The 10,554-nt window shown below is 35.3% G+C and overlaps 1 protein-coding gene across 1 annotated transcript in view; it reads left to right on the plus strand.

Annotated features, from left to right (window-relative positions):
• The window catches only part of LOC148939517 (sodium channel protein para-like), a 352,192-nt gene extending 341,914 nt beyond the window's left edge, over window positions 1-10,278 (plus strand). Inside the window, 2 exon segments of the mRNA XM_089106716.1 lie at window positions 4,836-4,928; window positions 10,145-10,278. Coding sequence (XP_088962842.1) covers window positions 4,836-4,928; window positions 10,145-10,272 — 221 coding nt within the window. The 3' untranslated portion in view covers window positions 10,273-10,278.
• Window positions 10,279-10,554: the final 276 nt, after the last annotated feature.

Raw genomic sequence — 10,554 nt, forward strand, 5'->3', positions numbered from 1 at the left:
AAAAACTCTTGATATATTTTAAAATTTTAATCCTTATATTAAAAGAAAAACTTTAACCCTTTTTCACTAGAGTACTGTTAAATGGTGAAGACTTAGGGGAGTTAAATCGTATTATATATAAAATCAAAAATGAAAATATCCAGGAGTATGTTAATCTAAGAGCACTGAAGATTTTCGTTAAAACATCAAAACTGTATAAACAACATTACGTCTTATCTTGGGCTGTATCGAAATACGTACTTCCCTATAACAAAAAAGACATTATTTTAGCTAGCCAATGGAATTATGAATTTAAAGATATTTGAAATCATTGAATGAAACTTTGATTAATTTTGTATTAGCCATTGTTATTCTATATAATCTCAACTTTGGCTGGTCTTATATATAATTTGCCTAATTTTTTCATCATTATATTTATATATTTGTATATATCACATATATATAATAATATGTATTTTTCATAATTTTAAGAATTTTTTTCTTTAATTTTATTTTTAATTATTTTATGTATTCAAAAATTTCCTATAGCATCCTTATTCATTTTATTATATTTTAACTTATTCTACCATACTTATTTGCCAATCATATCGCCACATCAAGCCATATGAGGCCAACACGGCTGTGTACACTGACTCTTTAATCCCTCCCGCTAAGTCCCTACGGAATTAAATCTTTCTGTAAATATTTTTTTATAACATCTTTCCATCCTTTACTGAAAGATCGTGCTTTTCATTTGGGTCCAGCAGGGTTGTAAAAAACATAATATCTGGCAGCATATCTGGTCAGCATTAAACCTAGCCTAACTGTTTTATTTTTGTTTTATTATAATTAGAATTGAAAATATTGCTGGTATTAAAAAAGTTGTTTTTCCGAAATTAACTATATTACTCAAAATCCTGTGAATTGGAAGATAGCAAAGATTATAAATGCTATATTAGTTTTTTAGGGGTGGGGATAGGGGAAAAGTATAAGAGTTTTTTTTTAAATCATTTTGTCATGTCTAAAATTAGAGGGCATATCTAACATTTTTGCAGCCTTATCGGTGTGCAAAAATAAGATAGAAGGGGCAAAATTGTAGAAAAATTCAAGATTTAACTTTTGGCATTTATTATAATATATAGTATTTAATATCTTTATTTGTTTTATTTATCTATTTCCGACCAGTGAGAAGTATGAAAAAACTACAACACATTACGGAATAATTAAAAAAGGAAAAACATACAAAATAAGAACAAAAACTCTAAATAAAAATAAAATAAAAATTAAAATTATCAAAACTGAAAACCTGAAACACAGGCTTATTGGAGTAAGTTTATGGGTCAGCTTTTTCATCATAACATCCCTAGTGTCAGACGGTTTAGAAGGGACGTCTTTAATGTGAAACTGAATCACAATTTTTGTGGTACTAAATCAATGAAGTAAATATACAAGGAAATATGTGTGTTTGTCTACGGCGAATATTTTTTACTAATGTTTTACTAATGACATAAAAACAAAAGACTTTACCCCCTGGACCCACTTTAGGTCTCATACCTGAAAATTATGATTTTTTCAGGTTATTCTTTCGATTGTTTCAAAACTATGAATTTTTTAGGGCAGTATGGGCTTTTTGTCAGTGTTTCTACGTTGAATCATGAAAATAAATGAAAACCTAATTCGATTAATTTCAAAACATTTCCAGTCCGGAAAAATTCAAACACTCATAGGAAGTCAATTCAAGGAGACAATACTGGTAGGTAGCCTGATATACTGCACAGGCAGTAAGTCATTGCTGGAAGAATTAGAGACAATTCAATACAGTTCGATAAGAATAGCTTTTTCTGCAAGAAAAACTACCCCAAGGTCATTTCTTTTATCAGAAAGTGGACTTGTCAATCTTGCTGCTAGGAGAGAAATTATAGCTTTGAGAAAGATGTGGACTGCAGACAAATCCAATCCGATTAAATCCAGGCTCCTTAAAGAAGAAAGATTATGGTGTTCAAGCAGAAAGATGCATGGATTAGTAAGAGCCAAGGAAATTATGGAACGGTTCACAAACGAGTGCAGTCTGACGGAAATGCTGAGAGTGCTGAATCTGGAGATTGTCCTGCAATGGAAAGCTAGAACATTCCCTTGTGAAACTGAGTTTGAAATATTGGACGGTCTTGATGTGGCGAAGTCCTTTAGAATGTCGAAAGATTTAAAATATGGAGAAGCAGTGGATATATTTACGGATGCGTAAAAGATCAAAAAGTCGGAGCGGCCTTTGTCATTCCCTCAAGGAATGTGAGGAATATGATGCAGTTTGACTTTTCAACAACAGTATATCAAGCTGAAGTATTAGCTATCGCCGAAGCTGTGAGATATGTGAATGAGAACGGGTTAAATGGGGAAACCTATAGAATTTGTTCGGACTCTAAGAGTGTCGTCGGTTATATGTCGGTATCAATCGGTTACTGGAGAAGTTATTTATTGCCACAGTGAAACACAAAAAGTACTGGAAAAAGGAATCAAAATCGTGATTGAGTGGGTGCCAGGGCATGCAGATATAGAGGGAAATGAATTACCGGACGAAGTGGCGGAAAGTGCAGCAGAAAGAAAAGGACGTGTCTTGGAAACCATTACTCCAAAGATTGTAAATAGAATATCTGAAATTATAAAGCTATTAAATGAAAAGGCATTCGAAGACATTAAACCATTTTCAATGAATAGATAAATAGTGGCCAAGAAGTGGCATAAGTGGACATGATAAACTAACTAAGTCGGAAGCGAGAATTATATTTAGACTAAGATCAGGACATGCAGCAACACAAGTATATAGAGCTAGATTTTACGGTGAAGATGGAAAATGTTCATTTTGCGGTGAAGAGGAGACGGTGAATTATATGGTGTTTCAATGTCTGAGAACGGAGGAAAAAGAAAACAAATAAGGAAGTTCATGAAAGAAAGAAGAATAGTGGTTCCAGACGATTTACTAAGTAGTGAAAGATCTTCAAATGACTTTAGTGAAGGTCTCAAATTAATATTCAAGTTCATAAAAAACATTAACGAATTAATACACTATAGTGAAATATGTCAGTTGGATTCAGAAGAAGGAAAGCCTCTCAAGTCCTCAGGGAAGAGGGAAGGATTCTACATCCAGGTTCCAGATTCAAGGAGACAATTACACTTTAAAAGATAGGCTATATCTTCTCAAGATGTTTAGTCTCATATGTTCTTAGCTAATTTTTGCATATGGTGTTCTTTATCGATAAAAATTGAATTTTGATTTTTCCATACAGTTAAAATCATATATGGTTGTGTGAGTTTACACGTAATCAAAAGAAACAGTCCATTTTCACTGTCCTCAGTAATCGACAAAATATCCGTGAAAATGATTTTCGCTTGTTGACCAAGAGCTAGAACAAGTTAAGCTTTATATTAGCAAGTATATATTGACCCCGTCAATTTAAACTTTCCGGTGAGCAGAGATAATCATGGTGTATAGTCTTCCAGCTAGGGTTCTCTGTTCCAATTAGGGGCCATCTCCCCCTACCTTCTAAGAAGTGGATATGCCTATACGAGTGTCACCAGTTTGTACAGCTGCAGGTGAACAGAATTCCTAACTTTCTTACAAATAATCGAAAAAGTATTATTTCAGAGGAAAAGATTAAATGTTTGTCATTTTCATCAAAATTTATTTAAAAAAGTATACCGTCTTTATCCAAGAGAATAAAAAATTGCCACCTTTTAAAATGACACTTGTATAATTTTCGGACCTCAGGTTTTAATCTGGCCAAGAGCTATAGTTGTTTTGCATAACGTTTGGCGATCTGTCTTCATTTTTCCATAAAACATGGCCTAGCCATCCAAATCTTTCTCATAACAGCCTTAGAAAGTGGAATCAAACCATACTTTCCTGTCAGCATACTTCTTGATATGGCTGCAAGGAAAAGGCAGTTCAATATATATGGCATTCAAACGATCATGACAGTCAAATGGCAGTCAAATATTGTGTGTGCCTTAATACGGCAGTCAACGAGTATGACAGTCAAATATGGCATGTGCCTTAATATGGCATTCAAACGAGTACGACAGTCAAATGGTAGTAAATTATGACATGTGCCTGAATATGGCAGTCAAACCAGTATGGCAGTAATATGGTAGTCAAATAAGTATGACTTGGCTGACTATGAATAGAGATAAAGTCGTTCTCAACTAACCTTAAGTACCCAGGGCAGTGGAATTGATTTTTTGTTTGTTTGAATTGTTTAAGTGGAAACATAGATATTCACATACGTAGGCCTATCTATAAAAAAAAGAAAAAAAAATTGAGAACTCAATTTTAATGAAAAATCTTGCATATGTAGTTGTAATAGAAGTGGGCAACAAATTAAAAAAAAAGAAGAAACGTGCGTGAAAAACAGCTAAAACAGCTAAAATCAAGCAGTAAAGGTAAGGCTTTCCTTTGAAGCTATGGTCCTCATTGAGAATCAACAGATAGTTAATATTTGAATGTTTGGGGACGAAAAGTGTTGCCTAATTTAACTAATTAGTTTCGCTTATTTATTTTCTTGATTCGGCATGGCAACACTGACGGAAATATAAAACTGCCCTAAAAAATTCATAGTCTTGAAACGACCAAAAACGAAAACTTAGAAAATCAAGGTAGGTGTGAGCTGGTTAAGATGGGGCCTGGAAGCAAACAGTGTTTTTGCTTTTGTGTTCTTGGTACTTCGAATTCCCACTTATATGCTCTATTATACAATAATCCATTGAGCTTTCTCTGTATTCGGCTATGGATCTTTTTGTTGCATGTGTGTATTATTGAAAACCTAATTGCATAGACTTAAGTGTATATACTGTTGTTTCAACAGATCTACATCGGGATGCAAATGGACCAGACCATTTGGACAAGTTTGACGGCGTTGCTATGAATAACCATATAGATGAAGGTATTTTGTTAAATGGTGAGATTTTTCACTTTATAAATTTAGGACAGTTGATGCCACTTCAAAATATTTGCTTTCTTCGAAAAAGAGAAAGGTCAGGGCCATATCCAGGGGAGGTACCCGGTTTGACCCCCCCCCCATCCCCCTAAAGGTTTTTCTGACTCGTAAAAATATAACAAAAATGGATATAAACAAATTTTGTATGCGTTTTTTGAGGTTTTCTTACGTAACCACCGGCCCAAAATTTTTTTTGAGTAAAATCCCCTCTGAAAAAAAAATCCTGGGTACGGCCTTCAGAAAGGTCATAAAATTTGTTTGTCAAATAGTGAGACGTAAATAAGTTTTGCTTTATTTGAAGCTCCACAGAAATAATTCAATGTTTCACTGTTTACCCCTCCCATGAAGTTCCAGTTTCCTTTCAATCCTTCCATATGATCTGCTCCCAGCTTCTATTTAGGCCAGGGCTTTCTACTGAGTGGGCAATAGCAGCCCTTTCAGTTAAAACCGATGATTCGTATTAATTATCGCTTAAATATCAACCATAACAAATATATTTTAATGAATTAATAATATCTTTCTTAAAGTTAATGGGATTTGGACCATTGTTTCTGAAATGATATTTGAGGACTTGAAGGGTATCAGCAACTACTAAAATAACTTAGCCTGCATAATTCGGAAGATAGATTCTGAATTCACGGAAAATAAGTTGCTTTTTTTTACATCCCCTAGTCTTCAGGATTAATGTTGATTGTAAAATCCAGAAACTTTAATTTTTTTTATTTATGAATGTATTTTAATATCCCTTGATTGATGAATATCTCTTGATTTAAAAAGCCTGAATATTAAGAAAGGCGAAACAAATACAAAATACACAGCATTCAAAATGTATATTAAAGAAACTGATTTGACTCCATGTCCAGGATGTCCTCATAGGTCAAGTTGGGGTCATCTTCTTTACATGTTGACAGATCAGCTCTCTGTAGGATATTCGGTCATCTGCTTGATTTAAAACTTGCTGGAGGCCGTTTCCCAAATTCTCTCGCCACCCTTTCCTTGGTCCACCAGGGTGGTGGCAGCATTGAACTCTACAGTAGAAAATAACCTTTGGTAGTCCCGCCTTCTCCATCCGGTGAGCGTGGCCCAGATACTGAATTTTTCACACATTATTGTTAGGAATACCTGAAAAATACTTGATTTGGAAATGGAAATATCCTGTTTTTTGGTATTTTCTATACCAAAAATGTCTCTTTTTTTCCAGACTTGCACGTCATATGTCTTAAGCTTAGCTTTACCATCCATTTTGCCACTATTGGGCAACACAGAAACTATTTAAGTACATCAACAGCTATGTACCTTCCTGTAAGTTCAGTGGTATTCCATAGAAATACTATATATTAATCATGAAATAAATACATGGGGGGCACCTGGGTATTAATTTGAAATATTTTTGAGCACTTGAAATAATATAGGATATCAAGCATCAAATATAGGCTATGCGACAGTATCAGTGCTTTAAAGAAGTTGACTATCGAATAACTTGAAATAACAATTCAAAATATGGTATTTTTAATAAGCTTGGTCACTAGCGCTGCACATTGGCCGAGATTATGCTGAACAAAATGACTATCTCAAAATTTTGATTGGAAGTGTTTGGAGAAATTGTGGGCATGGGAGGGGGGGGTCATTTGCCCTTTGATCAGTTTCTACTAATGAAAAAGACACTAGTCTTCTCAATTTCCAATCAAATGAGCCCTTTTTGAAGCTTCTTCGACAAAACTTTCTATAAAAACCTTATATGCCCCAAGGGTATAACTTACAAACCTTGTCCTTAGGGCTAAGTTGTCATCCTCAAAGACCTAATTTCCAGAACTTTCAACTATGTTCAACAAAATGGCTATCTCAAAACTTTGATTGGGTGTGTTTGGGAAAAAGATGGGCGTGAGAGGGGGGTTGCCTTTCAATCACTTTCGACTATTGAAAAGGGCACTAGTCCTTTCAATTTCCAATCGAGTGAGCCCTTTTTGAAGTTTTAAAACCTTATATACCCCTAAGACATAGCTTATAACCCTTACCCTGAAGGCTGTGGAGGGGGGGTTGTCATCCTCAAAGACATAATTTCCAGAACTTTCAACTACGTTGAAAAAAATGGCTATCTTAAAATTTTTATTGTATGTGTTTGGGGAAATGGTGAGCACGAGAGGGGGTTAGTTGCCCTCCAATAATTTTCAGCTATTAAAAAGGGCACTAGTCATTTCAACTTCAAGTTGAATGAGCCCTTTTTGAAGTTTCTACGACAACATAGTTTTTTCTATAAAACCCTATATTCCCTCCAGGCATAACTTAAAACCCTTGCTCTGAGAGTTTTTTTTTGGGGGGGGGGGGCGGTCATCCTCAAAAACCTAATTTCCAAGACTTTCAACTACGTTGAACAAAATGGCTATCTAAAAATTTTAATTGGGTGTGTTTGGGAAAAGGGTGGGGCTTGAGATGAGGGTCCGTTTCCCTCTAATCACTTTCAACCATTAAAAAGGGCACTAGCCATTTGAATTTCCAATCGAATGAGCTCTTTCTCAAGTTTCTATGACGAAGCTTTCAATGAAAACCTTATATGCCCCCAGGGCATAAGTTATAACCTTTGCCCTGAAGATTGTTGGGGGAGTGTCCCCCTCAAAGATATAATTTCAGGAACTTTCAACTGCGTTGAACAGAATGGCTATCTCAAAATTTTGATTGGATGTGTTTGGGGAAATGGTGGGCTTGCAAGGGGTGTTAGGTGCCTTTCAATCACTTTTGAAAATTAAAAAGGGCACTAGCCATTTCAATTTCCAATCTAATGAGCCCTTTTTGAAGTTTTTACGACAACACTTTCCATAAAAACCTTATTTGCCCCCAGGGCATAACTTACAAGTGGGGAGGAGGTCATCCTCAAGGACCTAATTTCCAGGACTTTCAACTACGTTGAACAAAATGGATACTTCAAAATGTTGATTGGATTTGTTTGGAGAAATGATTGGCGTGAGAGGGGGTAGTTGCCCTTCACTCACTTTTGACTATTAAAAAGGGCACTAGTCCTTTCAATTTCCAATCGAATGAGCCCTTTTTGAATCCTCTACAACATTGCTTTCTATAAAAACCTTATATGCTCCAGGGCATAACTGACAACCCTTGCCCCTGAGGGATGTGGGGGGGGGGGGTGTCATCTCAAAGACATAATTTCCAGATCATTCAACTACGTTAAAAAAATGGGTATCTAAAAATTTTTATTGGATGTGTTTGGGGAAAAGGTGGGCGATTAGTTGCTCTCCAATCACTTTCGACTATTAAAAAGGACACTAGCCCTTTGAATTTCCAATCGAATGAGCCCTTTTTCAAGTTTCTACGACAATAGACGCTTTCTATAAAAACTTTTTATGCCCACAGGGCATAACTTATAACCCTTGCCCTGGGCGCTCTTGGGGAATTCTCCTCCTCAAGAACATAATTTCTATCTGGACATCAACTACGTTGAACAAAATGGCTATCTCAAAATTTTGATTGGATATGTTTGGGGAAACGGTGGGTGTGGAAGGGGTGTTAGTTGCCCTCCAATCACTTTCGACTGTTAAAAAGGGCACTAGCCATTCTAATTTCCAATCGAATGAGCCCTTTTCAAAGTTTCTGCGACAACTCCTTCGATACGACGAGCCCTGGTCTAAACAAACAAAAAAATAATAAAATAAATAATACGTTGTGCTAACATCGTTCTTTACTTAGGCAGCGCCACTGTGCGGCCTATGAAAGTGGTGTTCACATGCGAGCTCATATTCATTTTTATGTCTTATTATGTGTATCTGCCTATATATTTGCTAATGCAGGGAAGTTTGCTTATACTTGCGCAGTACAACACCTGTCAAATATTCAAATTTCTTCAGTTTTGCTATACCCAAGCTTTCGAGAAATGATTGTTTACAATATGCAAAATTATAAACTGTTTTCGTGTGACAAATTCATCTAAAACTAAAAAAGAAAAGGGTAATATTTAATTTGTTATTGAAGGATAAGGAAATCATGTCGAAAATTGAAATATTTTTCTTAATTAAATATACTCGGCGATCCTTATAACTTGTAATTTAGCTGGTCTTGCCATCATCTGCAATTAAAATAGCAACGAATTTATTAATTGCTATTACGAATTACGAACGAACGTTATTACGCAATTACGTTATTACGAACGAATTTATAATTTTCTGTTAGGATTTATATTCATTGTGCAATATTGCGACACCTTATGCTTCTGGAACTATGAGGTTCTCATGTTTCAGCAAAAATTATCCATAAACTCAATTACATTTTTAAAATCTGCTTTAAATTGATTTTAGATTGAAAAATACGCTGAAAATTGTTGAAAAATTATCTACTTCTTAACCAAGTTTAATCCATTTCCTAGCAAAAACTCCAAGTAACATCATAATTCTGGCCCAGTGAATGGACAGATCTGGAACTAATTAATCCAATAGTATAAGCATCCTGTCTTTTCGGCGCAAGTCTTAAGCACGGATGGTAAATACAGTAACAAAAGAAGCTTCCTGATTGGTAGAACTTAAATCCTAAATACAAAGCTCTGGGCTCTTGAACTCGATGCTTAGCTGTAACACGTGTCTAGCCATGTAAGTTTAACTAGACATGTGTGTGGACGCTACTTAAGGGTTGTAGATGAAAGTGGTAAAATTTTGTGACAAGTTTTATTTTTGCAATTAAAGTTAAAACCATGTCTTCATTATAGCGTTTTCAGGCGGAACGGCCCTAATCTTTTTTTTTGGGAGGGGGGGATTCTGACAGCTTCAGTCTTCGTTCGTGCTTTATAAGACTCAGAATGCAGATCGGGTGCATTTGAAGTGGCTTTTCTTTCTGTAAAAGTCACATCTGGTGAACGAAAAGTATTCTCACTCGGTCGACTTCTCTTAAGTGAAAACTATATCTTCATTATATCTTTTTCAGGCGGAATTGCCCAAGTTTAACTTTTTATTTTGCTTTTCTGAAAGCTCCAGTATTCATTCTTGCTTTATAAGTCTCAAAAGGCAAATCGGGCACATTTGAAGTGGCTTTTCTTTCTGAAAAAGTCACAACCAGTGACAGAAAACTGTTCCCACTTGTCCGACTTCACTTGAAAAAGCCATTATGAAGACATAATGAAAACATAATGCCATAATGAAAACAATTCTTCTTTCTAATAAAACTCACCTTTGTCTGTTTAGATAAAATGCGGGAGAAGCTACGTGGCATGAACAACAGAAATAGTTACAATTGTAGTCAAGAATTGATTGACATGGACTTTGGATCTCATACAGTTGTTCATCTTCCGGATGAAGATGCAGAAAGGTGAGCTTCAAGTAGTTCCTTAATTTTCGAGAAATACAATCATCAATATTTTACCGCAATGCTAGTCGTATTAGTGTTGCCACTATTATTGCTAATCATGTTACCATGTAATACGGACTATTAGGCTAATTATATAGCTAATCTTGTTAATGCAACATAAATGTGATTGAAAACCGGTTGCTGAACCTCAGCATGATTTGTTCTTTACAAACGAATCTGCTTCTTTTCTAGCTTTGTGCAGCTACCTTTGTGTATCTTTTCTGCAGCTTTGTGACTTAAACTGGGA

The sequence above is a fragment of the Artemia sp. Qi Xiang Cuo genome, chromosome 21 (genome assembly GCF_049724085.1).
Source record: "Artemia sp. Qi Xiang Cuo chromosome 21, ASM4972408v1, whole genome shotgun sequence".
NCBI lineage: Eukaryota > Metazoa > Arthropoda > Branchiopoda > Anostraca > Artemiidae > Artemia > Artemia sp. Qi Xiang Cuo.